This window comes from Sorghum bicolor, chromosome 3 (genome assembly GCF_000003195.3).
Source record: "Sorghum bicolor cultivar BTx623 chromosome 3, Sorghum_bicolor_NCBIv3, whole genome shotgun sequence".
Classification (NCBI taxonomy): Eukaryota; Viridiplantae; Streptophyta; class Magnoliopsida; order Poales; family Poaceae; genus Sorghum; species Sorghum bicolor.
Window position 1 is genome coordinate 74,336,369 of NC_012872.2, and position 19,835 is coordinate 74,356,203.

General features: G+C 42.1%; 1 protein-coding gene and 1 pseudogene across 1 annotated transcript; one reads left to right on the forward strand and one right to left on the reverse strand.

The window, feature by feature from the left end:
- Positions 3,199-6,959, forward strand: LOC8074145 (protein NETWORKED 2B). Its single transcript, XM_002456987.2, has 2 exons — positions 3,199-3,414; positions 3,871-6,959. Exons 1-2 carry the CDS (start codon positions 3,321-3,323, stop codon positions 6,720-6,722), a joined length of 2,946 nt encoding a protein of 981 aa, XP_002457032.1. The 5' UTR covers positions 3,199-3,320; the 3' UTR covers positions 6,723-6,959.
- On the reverse strand, positions 7,464-12,084 carry LOC8078064 (annotated as a pseudogene).

Below are 19,835 nucleotides of genomic sequence, written 5' to 3' on the forward strand. Positions count from 1 at the left end.
GGGGGGGGGGGGGGGGGACGGAGGAGGAGGTGGCGGCCGGCGGGCCGTTGGGGTCGGGTCGGGACTGACTGCCTGTGCCACTGCCACTGCCACTGTGGGATCTTTTACCTTTTCTTTTCTGGCTTTCTTCTTTGTTTTTGTTAATTATTATTATTAGTAGTAGTAGTAGTCCAGGTCCAGGTTGGCGGACAACCAAGCTAGGCTGCTGATGCGAGTCAAAGAGAGAAAGAAGAATCTCAGTGGGGCCTTGTTTAGTTTACTTAAAATTTAAAAACTTCTCAAAAATTTTCGTTACATCAATTTTTTAGATGTATATATTTTTTTTCTGAGTTTTCCATGCTACGTCATTTGAAGGTTCTATTTTGTTGACATTATTTGTATTTGCTTCACTTTAGTTTCTTCTTTCTAACAATTTCCCTTTAGAGTTCCTAATTACTAATCAATGAGACAATGGCATGATAAGAACCTCTTCACTTCTTTAGAATTAGAAAAGATGTCCACATAAACTGCTAGAGATGATGGTCGACTTGCTAGACGCCTTTTGGGAAATAAAGAGAGAGAAATCCATGTTCACCGCATGTTGCTCTTGCACTTGGATGATGAGATTCAGAACTATTTTACAACTATTGAGGTGAGGCTACTAATGGTAATTTAGAATCCTGTCTCCCCATTGTAAGGTATTCGGAAAGATGATTGTACTGATTAATCTGGTATTTATACACGTAAATCTACTTGGCTAGGCATCTTACCACAGCTATCTAGTTTACCAAGTACAAGTAGCACTAAGACCGCTATAAACAAGGATAGTTTCGAGGCAATAGGTCAGAGGCGGTTATAAAGAAATGTTCACTGACGTCCAAACATAAATGAGAGTCTAGAATGTCATACGCATTAGCGTTTGCATTATGTACAGGCCTACTGCATGACATCTGACATGTAGGCACATCAAAAAATAACAACTGATGCCAGAGAACATGCAGAGTAATGCAGTTTTTATTTGGCAAAGCCAAATACGGAACACGACATGTACTTTCCAAGTATAGAGTAGTAAGTTAAAGTTATTCATGATGTCATCCTGAAAAATTAATTAAAACCGATAGACTGCGCTTATGAAAATCTAACTATTTCAAACCCGCAACTAAAACATTTCAAATATCACATGATTTTGCCAGATTCACAGGTAGGAAATATTAGCCGTTGATTGTTTTGTAACACACCAACATGCTTAGATGTTTGAAATGACCTGTACTTGCAGATAGTGTCACTTGGCTGAAAAATATCACCGAGGGTGTTTCTAGGCATTTGAATTGCTAACATACCACCTGTAGTTAAATCTTCTGCATGAATTAAGATGAGCTTGTAAGTGAGGTGGTATGCAGTATGCATGCATACTAAAACCATGTGAGAAAATCTAAAGATAGAAACAGGGATGGGGCAAATTTCAACGAGATGTTTCTCTTCAATGAAGCTATCAACAAACTAGACGTTGAAATACCATTGCATGGTAGACAATTCACTTGGACAAATAAACAGTTCCCTCCTCTTCTAGAAAGGCTTGATTGATTTTTCACCTCTAACTCTTGGACAACTAAATACCCAGACACGCTGGCAACGACATTATGCATGGAAGTCTTGGACCACTGGCCATGTGTGATTGAAATTTCAACAGCAATTCCTAAAACATCCATTTTTATGTTTGAAAACTACTAGCTCCAACATGATGATTTCATCAATGTAGCAGTCCAAGGTTGGAATGTACCCCTACATATTACTGATCTAGCGAAGCTACTCACGACTAAATGCAAAAACCCAAGAAATCAGCTTAAGATATGGAGAGGTAACCTACCTAACCTTGCATCAGCCATAGACAAAATCAAGTTAGTTCTTCACTTCCTGGAATTAATTGAAATGGTCAGAGATCTGTCACTAGCTGAGTGGAACTTTAGGTCCCTAATATCAGAAAAACTTATTTCTTTGCTGAAGCAACATAAAACTTATTGGAAGCAGAGGGAGAAAATAAGATGGGTCAAAGAAGCTGAGTGAAGCTGAGTGGAATTCTCGGTAAAGAAAGCTTATAAGAAGTTAAGCGGGCATAGCAACGTTCATTAGGTATACAAATGGCTGTGGGCCTCCTCATGTCAGTGCAAACACAAAGTTTTTTTCTGGCTTGTCATAAAAGATAGAATCAACACAAGAGAACTCTTGAAAAGGAAAAATTTCCACCTATAGGATTATAGTTGTGTATTGTGCAACAACCCAGTCGAAGAATCAATCATTCATCTTCTGCTGGAGTGTCCCTTTGCAACCCAATGCTGGAATTTGGTAAATATCCAGATTGATCAAGACATTAATCCTTTCTAGCTTCTACACAGCTTTACGGAGCAGCTAGCAGTCCGCTTTTTCATGGAAATTATCATATTGCTATCCTGGACAATCTGGAAATCGAGGAATGACTTTATCCTTAGGGGAGTTAATCCCACACTACAGGCTGCAAATTTAAACTTCAAAGAAGAATAGAGGCTACTCCTGTTGAGGGCGAAGAAAAGCTACACCCCATTATTGATCAATGGTCCACAAACCTTGCTTAATTGGCCTTTGGGCAGTTGCCCTGCTTCTCTTTTTTGTTTCCTTTTTTATTTCCTAATTTTCCCCTGTTTCCCCTTTCTTTCTTTAGTGTAAATCCTTTGTACTAAAACTTGTTTGGTAATAAATGTTGTAGGGATGCAAAGCCCTCCAAATCTCATAAAAAAACTAAAATCATGTGGGGTTTGGAGGCGAATCAATTTTAAGTCCATGATTTTACATATTTTCCCGCTAGTAATCTGGTCCTGAGGATTTCCTTTTTCTTTTGCAGCACCTTGAAAATGCTAATGACCCTGCATCTAGGAGTGTGCATCCTTTTTGAAAGGACATGGCTAAAGATATACTTGTTGGCGAGCTTCGTGTTTTGCAAAGTGCTCGTGCATGAGTTGCGTCTTATTGTGAGACTTTAAGAATTTCATAACGCTCGTATCTACAGGGTAATGTCTCTTCAAGAGGTGTGGGAAGGAAAATCCTGATATATGAGTTTGCTTGCGCTTCTGCAGTGTTGTGTTCTCCTTTCCTTTAACCTCTCACCATCTTTGCTATTTTTAGTGACTGTCATGTATCTGCAATGGAAGGACCTGGCTACCAGCCTCACGATGACCTCTCCCCCCTCCTCCTTTCTTGCTCTCTTTGTCTCCGGCCTTTCTTCTGTCGCATGGTAATTATCATGTCAAGAAAAGATTAATGCCGCTAGATTGGATCTTGGACAAGGTGAAGGAAGAGGAAGAGACAGGATGCTGCAGCGAGCAGCGAGTAATGCATATTCATGGTGGTGGGCAAGCCACATCCGCACCAAACAGTCAAAATGGCTCGACAACCACCTCCAAGGTAATCTTTTATTGTTTCATCTTGTGTATTACTTTTCATGTTAACGAATCAGATCGATCTTGTGGATTCTTCAACCATGATTCATGAACTGTATGTGTTTCGTATCTGTGTGATTCTTGCTTTTGGTGGAGTACAGACATTTATCATTTCAGAACAGTATACGTAGAATGTCTCCAAATTAGTAATGCACCTGTCCATGATGCCAACTTACATCCCTATGTATGTCTTCATTCATTGCCTGTCCTTGTGTTACAAGTCTGTTAGCAGATTTGAGGATGGGTGGTTAGATGAGCAGCAGCTGACCTCCAATTGTTGCAATTCTCCTACTTTGCCCCAGATATGAATATTCTAAATCTATCAGCACTTGTTTCGAAAATTAGAGTATCAACTTGTAATCTCTGTAAAATAATATGTATATTTTTGCACCTAACAACTAGTCTTGGTACTTATTTGCAGATATGGAACACAGGGTCAAGTGCATGCTCTTGCTCCTTGGGGAGGAGGCGGATTCCTTTTCAAAGAGGGCAGAGATGTACTACAAGAGGCGACCTGAGGTGATCACTCAGGTGGAAGAAGTATATCGGGCATACAGGGCTCTGGCTGACCGGTATGACATCATGTCAGGGGAGCTACACAAAGCAAATCACACCATTGCCACAGCCTTTCCTGACCAGGTCCAGTATGCAATGCTGGAAGAGGAGGATGATAACATCCCAAAGGCGTTCACCCCAGTTGATCCACGCAAAATCCACAAGTCAACTGTTGATGGATTGATGAAGAAGAAGAAAGGAGAGCATCCTGGGTCAAAGGTTGGAGGAGCAAAGAATAGTACCTCAGCTCCAATCAATAAGGAAAATGCACGGGAAGAGATCAGCAGGCTACAGAAAGCCATATTGGCCATGCAGACTGAGAAAGAATTTATCAAAAGCTCCTATGAGAGCGGCATGGCAAAGTACTGGGATCTTGAGAAGGAAATCAATGACATGCAGGTACAAGTTTGTCACTTTCAAGATAAGTTTGATGAAAGCGTGGTGATTGAAGATGATGAAGCCAGAGCCTTGATGACAGCAACTGCCCTCAAGTCCTGTGAAGACACTATTGTCAAACTGCAAGAACAGCGGAAGGCATCTGCGGGGCAAGCAGTGGGAGAATCAGAAAGAGTCAAGGTTTTTAGAGACAAGCTCCAGGCTATAATGAACAAGCATGGCAAATCTCTACCGGATTTTCTGGATTCTTCCGAGAAAAACACTCGAAAGAACCATGGTGCGGAAATGGAGAATGTGTGCCATGTCAAACAAGGTGCAATAGACATGGAGTCTATAATTGACAAGATCAAGGAACACTTTGAGAAGGAGTGCAACATCTCCATGGCAGAAGTTACAGAGAGGATTGATGAAATTGTCAACAAAGTTGTTGACTTAGACCTCATGGTTTCATCACAAACCTCCCAGATTGATCGACTTTGTCAAGAAAACAATGAGCTGGAGAATTCCCTGCAAAGCCTGGAGGACGAGAATACTGAGCTGGACAGTGGATCAAGTGAATTGATCGAGAAGCTTAGGCAGGCAGAAGAGGGGCTTGTCAGAGCTCAGGCTCTCGAAAGCTCATTCCACAAAGATGAAAGCACAATCCGTTCCAATTTCATAGAAGCAATAAGCAGATTCCATGATTTATCAGAGTTGTTGCTATCACCGGTTTGCGAGGACCACACTGATCATTCTGCATCTGCTGCACACACGTCCCATGAAGGAGCACAAGTTGAGTCTATAGAGCCATCATCAAATGAGTGCTGTGACATGGAGAAGGTGGGGCTTCAAATTGCTGAAGCCCACGCCGGCAATGCTGGGCCAGCGTCTGGTGTTGGCAAGTTGGATGATCCTAATGATGCACTTGTGGCAGCCAATGATGAATCATCAGGTAGCACCAAACGCAGTGATGAGCAACAATTAGACGTTGGTCAGAACAAAATTTCACGTGAGAGGGTTTCATTGGTACGGCTTCGTCATATTTCTTCAGATAACCTTGGAGGTTGCGATGAGCAGGAAGAGATGAGCAAGGAAGGTTTATTGTCTTCTGCTAATGCCGTTACTGACATGATGAAGCTGCAGGAGAGGCTCACAGATAGTCTAGACGATAAGGAGAAGGTCCTCTTAGGTGATTACACCTCACTCCTGGAGGACTACAAGGACGCAAAGAGGAAGCTTGCAGAAATGGAGAAAAAGAACCAGGATTGCCTGAATGAAATCCGGAAACTCCGTGAAGAAATCACAAGCTCTGCAGGGGACGGAGGAGGCGGCAGTGAAGGTTCATGCAAGAGGAGCTCTAGTAGCTTCTCTCGCCGGGGTCACAGGAGGACCCCGAGCTATTCGTCTATCCATCAGAGGAGACCAAGCGTTTCGTCCATTTCAAGGTTGATAAGGATGGGCTCGGCCATCCAAGAAGGTACCGGTGGTGAACCAGCAGCAGGGAGCGGCAAGCGGGAAAGTGATGCCGCTGCTGAGCAAGGAGGCATTAGCCTGGAGGACCTGAGGCTGCCGCCTATCGCCGAGGCAGAGAATGCCTCGCCTCTTGAAGAGAAGTTCAGGAGGGACATTGACACGCTCTTGGATGAGAACCTCGAGTTCTGGATGAAATTCAGCTCGTCGTTGCAGCGGGTGCAGGAGTTCCAGAACAAGTACGACAGCCTGCAGAGGAAGCTGCAGCTGATAAACAACGAAGACGGCAAGCAGGACGGGGCGACGGAGAAGCAGCTGAGGGCCTTCAAGACGGAGCTGCAGGTGTGGTCGGAGCAGAACGCGATGCTACGAGGGGAGCTACAGTGCAGGTTCACGTCTCTGTGCGACATACAGGAGGAGATCACGGCGGCGCTAGACACAGAGGCAGAGGCGGAGGCGGAGGCGGAGGAGGCTCAGTTCACGTCGTACCAGGCCGCCAAGTTCCAGGGGGAGGTCCTCAACATGCAGCAGGAGAACAACAGGGTGTCAGACGAGCTGCAGGCGGGACTGGACCACATCAAGGGTCTCCAGGCGGAGGTGGAGCAGGCGCTGGCCAAGCTGCATAGGAGCGTCAGCCTGCCGCCCCAGCCAGCAGGGGCAGGGGCCGGAGCCGAGGACGACGACGACTCCAGCTCGCCTGCCCATGGTGGCAGCAACCTGGGGCACGTGCCGTCCAACAAGTCTAAGGCGGTGCCATTGCAGTCGTTCCTCTTCCCGGCCAAGCCCAAGAAGCCGTCTCTGCTGGCCCGTGTCACGCCGGTGCTCCCGAAGCAACCGGTGGATATGAAGTTTCTTGCCAAGTTGCCAAGGTAGCAACCATGCTCTTGTTCTGTTAGATCTTTGGTGGTGACTCAGATCAGATGCTAAGAAATGTATGTAATTTCCCAAGTACGAGACAATTTCCACCCCTTTTTTTCCTCTTTTCTTCCCTTCCCTCTACGTTCGAGATCAATGGAGCTGCAATGTTTCCTTCATTCATTTATGTGCAACAGATTTTGGTCTACTTGCTTGGACAAATACGTATGGCAAATACTTCCTACATATATCAAATCAAAGTTCACTTTTAGCATTGAATAGATTCTATATCAGAATCTATATATATTGGAGGTCTATAAAACTAATTTGATGTTCTAGTTGTTTTCACCTCTTCAAAAAAAACTTTACAAATTAAAAGAGTCTGGCTTGAAAGCCAAAATGAACTATAATTTAGAACATAAGGATTATATAATATAATATGTGGCTAGCGACGGATTTGAGTCCTGTTCCGCAACTGTTTTTTGCAGCCATTTACGCTACTGTTCAGCAGCTTCGTCTCACAAATCACTATGCTAACAGCCAACAACAGCTGCTTGGCGAACATATTATAGAATTTGTTTTAAAAAATATTAACAAATACTAACTGTAAAATTTATTTATGGTGTGTTTAGTTTAAGGAATGAAATAGTTCATCCTCCCACTCCTCACCTTCTTCTTCTTTTTTTTTTGTTTTGGTTTATGGGATGGAATTAATTGATCCATCACCACCTTATTCCACGTGAGCTAATAATTAGTATATACGCGAAAACTCGATTGATCTACCAAATTAGAATATACCACCTCGTGAAACATTAAGTGATTCCATAAACACACCATAGAGAACGAAGTAGGCAGCATCTAGCTATCGTCCGTTACATTTTGAAGAACCACCCTCTGCGAAATCAAATGCACGTTGGACGTTGCATGATTCAGCTTACACTATTTTTAGGAGGTGCACGGATGATGCAAAACATCCGTCCTCATTCAGCTCATTACTATTCTACAACTTCAGTCCAGAATGAATGGCAACTACACCACCCACGAGGTTCTCATATTCCACCCTCTGGAATCCGGCTTCCTGAATCATCTTAGCAAACTTTTTCTGCAAAGGTACAAGTCTGGTCAGCAAAGATCAATTTCAGTCCAGAACTCACCCGTCTTCTAGCTTAACATCTAACCCAGCAAAAACACCTTGTTTAGTTTCCAAAAATTTTTGGTTCGGAGTACTGTAGCACTTTCGTTTGTTTGTGGCAAATATTGTCCAATTATAGACTAACTAGGCTCAAAAGATTCATCTCGCGATTTACAGGCAAACTGTATAATTAGTTTTTGTTTTTGACTATATTTAATGCTTCATACATGTTCCGCAAGATTTGATGTGACAGAGAATCTTGAAAAGTTTTTAGTTTTGAGGTGAACTAAACAAGGCCGGGCCCTGTTTTGCGAGGTATCAATTAATCTTGCATAAACCCGAAGATGGTTAGAAAATCCAAGAAAGAATGTAATCATATGTTCATGTTTGTCGATAACAAAAGTGCTAATAACTCACAGCACCATTACCTGATTTGGAAACCGACGGATGCTCTCAACCAAGTATTGGTACGACTGCCAATCACCAGCAACCAGCTCTCCAATAGTCGGAATCACAGAAAACGAGTACACATCATAGCTGAAAAAAAGGGTAGCAAATTTGAAAGAGAACAGAAAAAGATATTGTAGGACAAAACACTTGATCTACTTTTTTCACTGCCGAGGAGAGAAAAGAAAAGCTCACATTGTACAAACAAGGCCCTAGGCAAGGGCAACATTAGAAAAAAATAACAAGGAACAGAAGAACTACTACATGGCTGCAACCCCTTTCCATTGACATTAAATGGACAGGAAAAAGCGATCACTTTCAGACACCCTTGAACATTGTTTAACACAGTGCTGCAGGTGGCAATTTGTCAACATTATAGCCCAGTACTTTGAGGGGTGGTTGCTGCAGCAGCAGCCACAGCGCTGATGCAACAATCACTTCCGAGCAGGCTGCGTAACTTTTTGGACACTAACTGTGAGATAGTTCAAAAACATTGTAGCCCATGTCTTTTCTTGTTTATCTTTTCTATCTTGCATGAATGAGAATATTAAAGGCATCATCCCGCGTATGAGCTAATCCTATAAAGACAAATAAACATGATTGATGAAAATTACATCTCTTTAAAAACAGGGACATCCACATGACTCAACTCCAAGCATAGGAACCTCCCCCTCACTTTAGAACCCTGAAGCAAGACAATTGATGCGACAGCAATAAGATTTTAGAACCATCAACTAAGCAAAAAGATTCTCAAATATGGCAATTGATATGACAGTAATGAAGTTTCAGAACCATCAACTAAGCAAACATGGTAGAACATAAAACGCTGCACATGAAGACAATAAACTTAATCAAAGGATAGAGCATGAAGAAAAGACACAGATATTGATGTTGAAACAGTGGGGACATCCAGCTCGCGAAATACTTCAAACATGAGCAATAATAACTGTTAGTTGTTAGGTTTCTAAATTAGCCAACCTGTAAGCTTCTGATAGAGCTTTCTCAATGTGCGCCACATTTCTGACCCCAAATGCGATAGTGTAACCATCCATAGATCCATCCTCAAAACTCAGAGCTTCTGCATCTCCTTGTATCCAGCTAAGACAATGTTCTTTGCTATACCCTGAAAATAAAAATCAACTGTTGAACAACATAACCCACACTTGAGATAGAGACAACAAAATATATTAGAAAGTTCATGCTTGAGACCTCTTTCTGCAGCACGCTTTTTCCCAACATTTAGCATATTTGAATTAATGTCACAGACATAAATGTGGGTGTCTTCTTCGGTTTCAGTAAGAGTACCCTGCATAGCTCTGTGACCCACACTCTTAATTCTTTCCAGTACACGAAAAGCAACATCACCTGAAGTCACAACAATGACATGAACATTCATCGATTTTTTTCCCTACTACAAATTTCTGCCAGTACAAAAACTCCTGGCAATAGAACCTTTCAACAGAGAGCAGAAAACAAGAAGCATAAACAAGACACATGGTAGCAACTGAAAGGACTATGGTACCATTGATTAACATTTGTACGGAAAAAATGCTGGTCTCTCAGAAGGACTAACTACCAATATATACTGATTACATAGATAGACTGAACGGAAGATTACTAAGATAGAATTAATAATGTTTATTATGATTACTGGTAAAAGTTTGTATTTGTTATTTCTATGGTGCATATGAAAACAATGAGGGAAGGGGATGGGTATTACCTGTTCCACCAGCCACATCGAGATGCTTCATCCCAGGAAAGGGGTTCAGCTTAGAAATAAGCCTGAAAGAAAAGAAATAGAGTTTGAGTGATAAAGGGAGTTGGTTGGATTGTAGGAATCCTATTATAGAGAAACCACTTGTTTGGAGTCCTATAATAGCTAATTTCTCAGACTGGAGAGTGAAGATACCCATAAAAGAAAGGTAAAATTTGCTCAGAGACACTTTTGGAACGTGGCTTTTGCTGTAGACCATTAAAAATATTTGGCTTTGCCAAAAGACACCGTAAATATATGTAAATTTGCTGAGAGACACTATATCTATTATTATATTCAGCTTTAATCACGGCCATGGAAATTTACATTTTTACCCTTGCCCCTTTAGTTCCTCACGAGAGCCTCTCGTTCTTTCTCCGGCTGCACGTGAGGTCTGTTCCAGGCAACGGCGATGGTGTCTGATCCCCTCCCGGCTGCGGCATCAGATCCCCTCCTCGCTGCGGAGGTGTCCCCTCCCGGCTGCGGTGGCGGCCCCTCCCACGACATTGACCTTACTACATGGTGGCGCGGCGCTTCCTCAAGCGGCGGCGGCGGCAAAGGCCGGTGCTGGCTGCAAAGGTTCCTCCAATGGCACCTCCAAGCGAGGCTGCGGTTCCTACTGGCGGGAGAATCTCACAGGTGGAGTCTCCATGATTCTTCTGCGAGATTTTCCTGTAGGACCATGCTGATTTTTCATGAGTTCCCAACGGGAGTCTTCTGCTATTTTCCCTTAGGGTTAAACTGTTGTGTCTTTAGGATTAGATTTGTGAATCAAAATATATTGGGTGTTTATTCATGTCCTATTTGTGCCCTTGTTTATGTAGGATGAATCCCAGTTTGTCCTACAGGCTTGCTTTTCGTATAGGTGCTAATGTAAAAGTTTACTGATAATTTCCGATAGTTTTTGGTAACTTAGGAAGTGCCGCATCATGTCACATGAAAATTTCCAATGGCCTAGACTGGATGTTTCCTTACCTTCAAAATGCATGGGTGAAGGACTTCAAAGCTGAAAAGTAATTGGCGGATACATGCTTCACGGTTGAAAGATGCAAGGACTTGGAAGATAAGATTATGGGTAATAACGCAATTTTCTAATTCGATAAGAATTCCCATTCTCATATTTTGTTTTTAACTCTGATTTGTTTCCATTTGACGCAGATAAAAATGATATCTCACGTGAATTATGTAGCTGATGAAACGCTTCTATTGCTAAATTGAAGGACAGGGGCAGACTTGTCCAATATTATGTGTTATATGACTTGTTTGGTTGTGAAATATTATTATATGGGCTGTAGTGTCTTGTAGCAAATTACATCACATTTGTAATGATCTGTGGCAAAAGCCAGATATTAAGAGTGTCCAGGAGCCAATTTTGCCTAAAAGAAATGAAAAGGGTAAGCAGAAGCAACCTGTCCTTCCACAGCCTATGCAGGCCGACACTCATGAGATCGTTCATGAGGTCGTAGCTGGAAGCCACGCTGCTGAACACGTTGCCAACCAATTTGCTCGTATCCTCTTCGCGCACCTGCTTGTACCCTGATGAACCACGAGATTTTATTTTAGGATCTATATACGCGGGAACAATTGACACGAGCAATGTGTACCGAAGCTGGTGGCATGGGAGTGGAGGAAGGCTGCTGCCGCCGCCGCGGTTGGGACGCTTGGGGCCTAAACCTGAGAGAGGAGGAGGAGTAGGCGTCGTTGGAGGCTCCAAGACGCTAGCCTCCTTGCGGCCTGCATAGCCATTTCTGATCCTATATCAGTCGATCGAGTGGAATAGAAGACTCCAATCGATCGGATCTGCCGCGGGCCACCTAGGCGCGCCGGCCGCGGCTGCCGTCCCGCCGCCCAGCGCCCGCTCCTGGCCCTGCACACGCCAAAGGATTACACACCGTCGCCTACAGCCCGCTAGGGTTTGGAACGGGAGAAGCAGAAGCGATGTGCGGGCGGCCGGACGGCGGGGCGGGAGGAGAGCGATGCGCGTCTGCGTGTGTGCGATAGCGACCGAGACCGACTACAGGAGCATAGACCATGGAGACTACCCTTTTGCTTTTGGGCTGAACTTCTGAAAACGCCGCCAAATTTGTGTCATGTAGTCATCTTCATGATTCTAATCTCCTACAACTAAAAAGAATAAAAGTAGTAACTCTCGCTCCCCTCTACGTGCGAAACAAACGATGTCGTACGATACCGTAGGAGGTGGAAGGGTGAAAATTGAAATAAAAAATAAGAAATGATTCCTGATGCAAATTTATAACAAAAAATAATATATAACTAGAGATGTGGAAAGGTGCGAAATGAAATAAATAAAAATAAAGAATTCCTGATATAAAATTTCACACAATTAAAAATAGAAACTAAGATTGTCTAATCGTTCGATACTCGTTGGTATTAAAAAGGAAGGAAACGCCCCGTCCATGCATCATCGTCGGAGTTAAAAAAAAGAAGGAAAAATCGACGTGCGTCGTCCGTAGCTCTGCCCCCTACCGTTTGCCGTTTCGTGTCGTCGTGAGGCCCTCTCCTCCTGTGCGATGTCGCGACTCCAGACACCAGGTAACTGCAGCGATTCCGCACTGACAAAGGAAGGCAAACGTGTGAGTAGGCAATGATCTTGCATGTCATACCCTCGTGCAATCACCGTAAAGGAAATAGATTGCCTTCCTGCGGCCTATAAAAAGGATGCCCTCATCTTCAGCCCTTGCAGTCCTCTCGTGTGCTTCCGCACGCAATCGTGATCCCTTTGCGAAGGATTGTGATCGAGTCGTTCATTAGAGGCCTCCCGGGGGGCTGCATCGGGGTTAGGACGGATAGCGTATCAGGCAGTGCGGGATCAGCGGCGGCAACACGCTTCCCACCTCCCGTGACCATGTTGTAGTAAAGAAACTGAAATATCCTAATATGGCTAGAGGGGGTGAATAACCTATTTAAAAAATTCTACGAACTCACTAGAGTAAGAGGTTAGTAAATAACAAAGCGAAGCTTTTTACTCTCGCTCTAAAGGGGTGTTTGCAAGCCACCTATCCAACAATTCTAGTTGATATAATCACTAGGCACACAAGAGCTATGTCACTACTTACGCTAGAAAACTACCTAAAGTTTCTATACAAGTAAGTAAGCTACTCTAGTTTGCAGGAACGTAAAAGAGATGGTTTGATTTTTATACCGCCACGTAGAGGGGATGAACCATTCAATAATATGAAGTCCAATCACCGGGAGAAATCCAATGAACAATGACAATGGAGACACACAATTTTCTCCCGAGGTTCACGTGCTTGCCGGCACGCTACGTTCCCGTTGTGTCGACCAACACTTGGTGGTTCGGTGGCTAAGAGGTGTAGCACGAACCTCGTCCTCACTAGGACACCACAAGAACCAACCCATAAGTGAGGTAACTCAATGACACGAGCACTTTACTAGAGTTACCTTTCGGCTCTCCGCCGGCAAAGGTACAAGACCCCTCACAATCACCGGGAGATGGCCACGAACAATCACCAACTCGTGCCAATCCTCCTCCGCTGCTCCAAGCCGTCTAGGTGGCGGCAACCACTAAGAGTAACAAGAAAACCACAGCTAGAACGATCCCCAAGTGCCACTAGATGTAATCACTCAAGCAAATGCACTTGGAATCACTCCCAATCTCACAAAGATGAATAATCTATGAAGGAGATGAGTGAGAGGTGTTTTCTTAGGCTCACAAGGATGTCTAGTAGTCAAGAATGCCAAGGGGGTGAGCCCTAAGCCGGCCAACAACTATTTATAGACCCCTCAAACAAATAGAGCCGTTGACTCTTTTACTGGGCAAACTGCGGGGTCACCGGACGCTCTTAAAGGGGCACCGGACGCTCAACACCTGCGTCCGGTGCTCCAACGTCAGCCGCGTGTCAGAATCTAACGGTAACCTGCAGAGCACCGGACGCTGAGCAAGATGCCACCGGACGCGTCCGGTGCACACCGGTCTTAAACACAGAGAGGTCTGCAAGTTCGTGGGGTCACCGGACGCACACCACCGGACGCTCCGCGCTGCGTCCGGTGCTCACCAGACTTAAACTCAGAGAGCTCTGCAAAACGCTCAGGGCACCGGACTCACACCACCGGACGCTCCAACCTGCGTCCGGTGCCTAGCGTCCGGTGCCTTACCCTAGCTGGGCCAGGCACTGACTGCACCGGACGCTCAGACTCAGCGTCCGGTGCTCCAGAAGCCAGCGTCCGGTGAGTGTTTCTTAGCGAGAAACACTCCCGCGACTTCTCCAAATTTCCCACCAGCGCAATAGAAAATATGCACTTCATTTTTTCAAAAAGCGTCGAATCCCAACTCGCAAGCTCGGCGGGAGGGAGAGAGGAACCCATCCTCTCTCTACCCTTCAAACTCCACCTCCTTCTCAAAGTGTGCCAACACCACAATGTGTAAACCAACATGTGCACGTGTGCTAGCATTTTCACAATCATTTTCTTCGAAGGAGTTAAGTTAGCTCACTAGGATCTAAATGCATGCACATGAACAATGACACCTAGTGGCACTTGATAACCATTTAGCCAAAGAATTCTCCTCTTTATAGTACGGCTATCTATCCTAAATGTGATCACACCCTCTATGGTGTCTTGATCACCAAAACCAAAACCCTAAGCAATACCTTTGCCTTGATTTCCATAGGGTTTTGTTTTTCTCTTTCTTCTTTTCCAAGTTGAGCACTTGATCATCTTGTGGTCATCACCATCATCACCATGATCATCTCTTGCTCCATTACTTGGCATGTACCAACCTCATTAAGTCTACACACTCTTAGTATAGAGGTTAGTACTAGGATTTCATCAATTATCCAAAATAAAACTAGGGCTTTCAGAAACCAAGAGATCAAGATCACAGGCTCACAACACGTCGGCTCCCTCAGCGACTTGAGGGTTGAGGTATATAATCTTCAATCAGTGGCGCCCTATTAATTTTTCTCCACCCAATTGTTTGTGTTGGCAATTGGTGTTGATTTCTGGTGATTTGGCAGAAGCGTGCAGATCATGGCATGCTCTGGTTCAAGCTTGTGGTGGATGGCACACTGGATGGGGGAGAAAGAGGGCATGCGTGAGATCCAGTTCTTGCTCATAGAATCTAGGGCGTGGGCGACGAGGACGCAGTGATATATGTCGTGTTTCCTCCTACTTGTATAGGCGTTCCGGGCCAGCCTCTATGTCAGCGCTGGCGACACGCTAGAGCTCTGTGTCGAGAGCGGTGACGCCAACATGCGAGCATCGCCCTTCGAAGCATCGTCCTTCGAGCGCGTGCTATTCATGGGCGCCGTGGGGTCCAGCACTGTTGCTGCCGCTGCCAAGTTGTGCTTAGATGATTTGGCCACTAATGATGCTCAGACTGAATGTTTTTTTGTTTTATGCAGTTAGCATTACACCGGCACAAGATTGCAGTTCTGGAGTTAAGGATAGAAGAATTGCTAACTGCAAGAGAAATGTGTGCTTGCAGTTTTGAACATGTTTCGTTTCTCTATTCTGTTTGATGCAGTGGGAGCGTTCTTCCAAAAAGGTATGTTAATTATCCAAGAGCTTAAGCTTAAGCTTTCTCTCTTATTCCGTCGCAACTCATGTGCGTAGAATTGTGTAATTAGAATGTGGTTTTGCATACATTTGGCTTCATTATAGGGCAACTATCGTGGTTCTCCGGTGAGTCCGATTATTTATATGCTTCGTGTAACAAACTCTATTTTCTTCTTCATGGAACATGAGCCAACGGCCCTGTTCTCGAAAAGAAACTAAGAGCTTTTCTTCTGTCGGCTGCCATTTTCAAAAAGGTATGCTAAATTAACTAGGAGTTGTTCTTGAAAATTGAATCTCTGATATCTTGCTGGAAGAGAAATCCATCAATAATCGGTTGAAGAAATATTCACCATGAAATACTACAACCAGTGGGCCTAAACATATCAAATTAGTAATAATCGATGAAGAACACAAATTTGAGCTAAATGATATAGGAACATTGAAGCATCCAATGGGCCTAAATTTCCAAGTGCTTATTATAATAGTTTAAGAGCCAGCTAAGGTATATATTATTCGGCATTCTCTTTTTAGCTCATGCCATGGCTTTCGCGGGTTTGGAGCTAAACCTTATAGTTATGTCATGTATGCAGCCGTCATTTGTATTTGAGAAAACAAAAACACTTCCATTGAGTTGTCCCGTTGTTCATCTTTTGTCCTTGATTCTTTTTTTTCTTCAGTCAATAATTAAGTTATTCCAACCTATTTGTTTCTGTTTCTATTTCATAAAAAAAACATATATTTGTTTCTAAATTTCTAACTGCCTTCTTTGTGTTTCTAGGTACAATAATCTGTTTTTACTGATGCTTATATGAACCAATGATAAGATAGCAAATTGGTGTGGTTTTCGATCACCAGTATGTTGGTGTCCTCTCGGTTATGTTCTAATTATTTATATAGAGAATGTCCCGTATACTCGTTATGGGATGATAGCATATGTGTAAAGTCATTTGTACCCGAACATTATTTGAATTTGAGATTATAGCCGTCAGGAGCTTAAATTTCCTATGGATAGGAAAACACGTTGCTTTCTTCATGTTTTCAGTTTTCAAATATTATGGTTGACATTTCTTCAGAGTATGTGGGTATGTTGCGCTTCTATTTCTAGGTGAGTCCTATTATCTGACAACTTACTTTGTACACTATAGCTCTATTAAAAGGATGCTTTTAGTAATCTACAAATATAAATACAGCATGATGCTTTTTTACGAGCAAGTGCACAGGTAGCATATAGCTCTGAGCTGACATACAAACAAGCCATGAAAAAAACATTATAGATGACATAGATATTGTTGATGATGAATCTTATTAAAAAAACTCAAGTGGATATCTTATTCTACACTATATATCTGTATGGAATAGACCTAAAGTCACACATATTTATACATATTTATATGGTGAGTATAATATACTTTGTTTTAAGGTTTCGTGAGACATTTTTCAAGACACGTAGTCAGGTTGCAGGCGGGCTCATTCGCGGCTGTCCGCTAACCCGCATCGCTTGTCGCAAAGTTTATTTGCGGGTTTGCAGTCAGCCGCTAAGCTATAAACTTTACGGGTAAATTTTCCACGGACATAACAGACTAGGCTGCTAAACCCGCGAGACCCGCTATACACATGGAGACTATGTGGATACTATCTCTCTCCACGTATATACTATAAGGATTTAGAATCTATAAGCTAAACATTTATATCCAGTTAATTAACGAGCACAGATGATACAACTTTGCACTGATCATTTTAATTTTCATATCCCGGCTATCTATATATTGTACGTTCTCAAATATAACAACATCAAGAAGTACATGTATAGAAACAAGGACAAATATCCTGTAACAAAAGTTATTATTACTAAATAAAGACATAACGTACACTCTTAGGGCTCTTGCGGATTCTTGTGAGATTGCTCGTTCGTCCAACGGGCTTAGCGGGTTGGAGTCACTAGGCCACAAAAAAATTACAGCCCGTCCGCAATAGCCGCGAAGCTAAATTTTACGGGACGAGCGGGCGGGTTATGTTAACAACCCGCCCCGCCTACAATCTGAACACGTAATATTACTCATGTGACAAGCGTTAAATTATACACACACACTTGAACTTGTGCATAGGATGGTATGAAGATGTGGCGGAACTTATTCGTAGATTTATTGGCACACGAGAGAAACTGGATATCGGAGATTTCTTCCTGCTGATATAAATCATTATCTTAGCCATATTACGAAAAGATCTATATAGTAGTTTGTGTTCCTATGACGTTACGCTCTCCGTGACTATGTTAGTTTTATGAAATTCACTTTTTTGGATAGCATGTCAATTTGACATTGGTATTTATTTTCACCATTACTTTATCGTGTGATCCATGTGTTTTTAGTATAAAAATTTAGCTGTCCCGTAGCAGCGCACGGGCACGCTACCTAGTCTAAAAAAAAGAAAAAGGTCTATATTACTCCTTCCAAGTTTGGCCTATATCCAAATAACCCCTAAAACTAACATTTGGTTCAAACTTCCTCCAACTATTTAAGTTGGTCTAACCAACACCTTAAAGAGATTTTTCTTTTTGTTTTTCTATGTACAAATTATATTTTAGTTTTAAATTTCATGAGGCTATAGAAGAGTAGAGAACATTGTATTTTGTGTTAGAAAAATGCACTATAAATTTTTTATCATTAAGTTTTATACGATATTGTATCTCTAGTGTTAATTTATTACTAAATTTCCTAAGCTATCAAAATAGTGGCAAAAGGTTGAGATATATTTTTCTAACATAACTTATTGTGTTCTCTATCATATCACAGAAGTTGATTACATGGAAAAAATAATAAATCATATTAAGGGGTAGACTAGACCAACTGAAATAGTTAAATGGTGTAAACTGAACCAAATATAAGTTTAAGGGGTAATATGGACATATGCCAAACTTGAGGGAGTAATCTGGACTTTTTCCAAAAAGAAAAAAATAGTCATCTTCACTTTTCCTACCCTCTAAACAAATATTTGCTTTTCTTAATATAAACATATATATATATACATATACATGGTATATAAAAATGGAAAAATAATAGGTGTTCAACTGAATATGATTTTGTCGTCTTGTCCCTAGTTAGCCTAGTCACATCAATCCTAAAAATGAATGACACACAAAAACATGCACACTGAAATAAATGTGGCTCTAATGCAGAAATCTTTATGGTTTTTATGGACATTAATTATTCTAACACGTAAGCGTTTTGCTGATGTGACAAAGTAATTATTGAAGAGAGATTAAAAATTATAGAAACTGAGTCTAAGTTAGAAACAATGTCTGCACGAGAACCAAGACATAAAAGAGATGTGGTTGGTAGAGAATGAAGAGAGAATATATATGATTGGATAAAAAATTATTATGTAGAAATGGGACCATGATTTCTATATGTGATGTCTATGGATATTAGCATTGGGATTGCCCTTATACACCCTCTGTCCCAAAATAATTGTCGTTTTTTGTTTTTATACCATAAGTTTGACTTGATTTGTAGAAAATATATGAAATATTTGTATCTCTAAATAAATTTATTAAAAAAATTAGATCCAAAGATCTTTTCAATGATATTAACTATGTATCATAAATATTAATATTTTTAATATATATTTAGTTAAAGTTATTTTTCAAAAAACGCAAACGATAGTTATTTTTATGACAGAGAGAGAGTAGCTAGCTAGGTTACTTGTGGCGTAACATACTGACCTAAGACTCAAGTCTTTTGACTTGATAAGTGGCGCGCCCTCAAATGCTCTATTCATCAATCTCATGATATGTTGATTTAATCTTTTTTGGATATAGTCATACAAGTAGAGTTTGCGTGCTTATTTTTGTGTTAATGTGATTTTTGGAGGACTCGTCAAGTTAATTTACTTAAATCCGCCCACGACCCTCCTTCGCTCATCACCGCCACCTCTAGATCGTCCTGTGCTGATTGCTTGGCTATCACCCTTTACTTGGATGATCAACACCTTTATTTCTTAGTTAGTATTTTCAAATATTTTTTTCAAAGGTTTGTCATACGGTATTCAAAACACCACTCGAGTCTAAATCAATGTGATGTTAGACCTCACAAGTGGCACTATACAACCGTAAATCAATTGAATTTTTCTCTCTTAGTAGAACATTTATCTACCCTATCAATATGGTCATTTCTCAACCACTAAACACTTTACAAAACATAACCCTTATTTATATCTTTGCCTCTAATCTTGTCGTGAGCTTTTCCAACTTGCATCCTTGCCA

Bases quoted from the DNA above. Each gene is read 5' to 3' on its own strand.
- LOC8074145 (XM_002456987.2), top strand. From the start codon at position 3,321: ATGCTGCAGCGAGCAGCGAGTAATGCATATTCATGGTGGTGGGCAAGC. The intron at 3,415-3,870 runs GTAATCTTTTAT...ACTTATTTGCAG, and splicing joins GCTCGACAACCACCTCCAAG to ATATGGAACACAGGGTCAAG.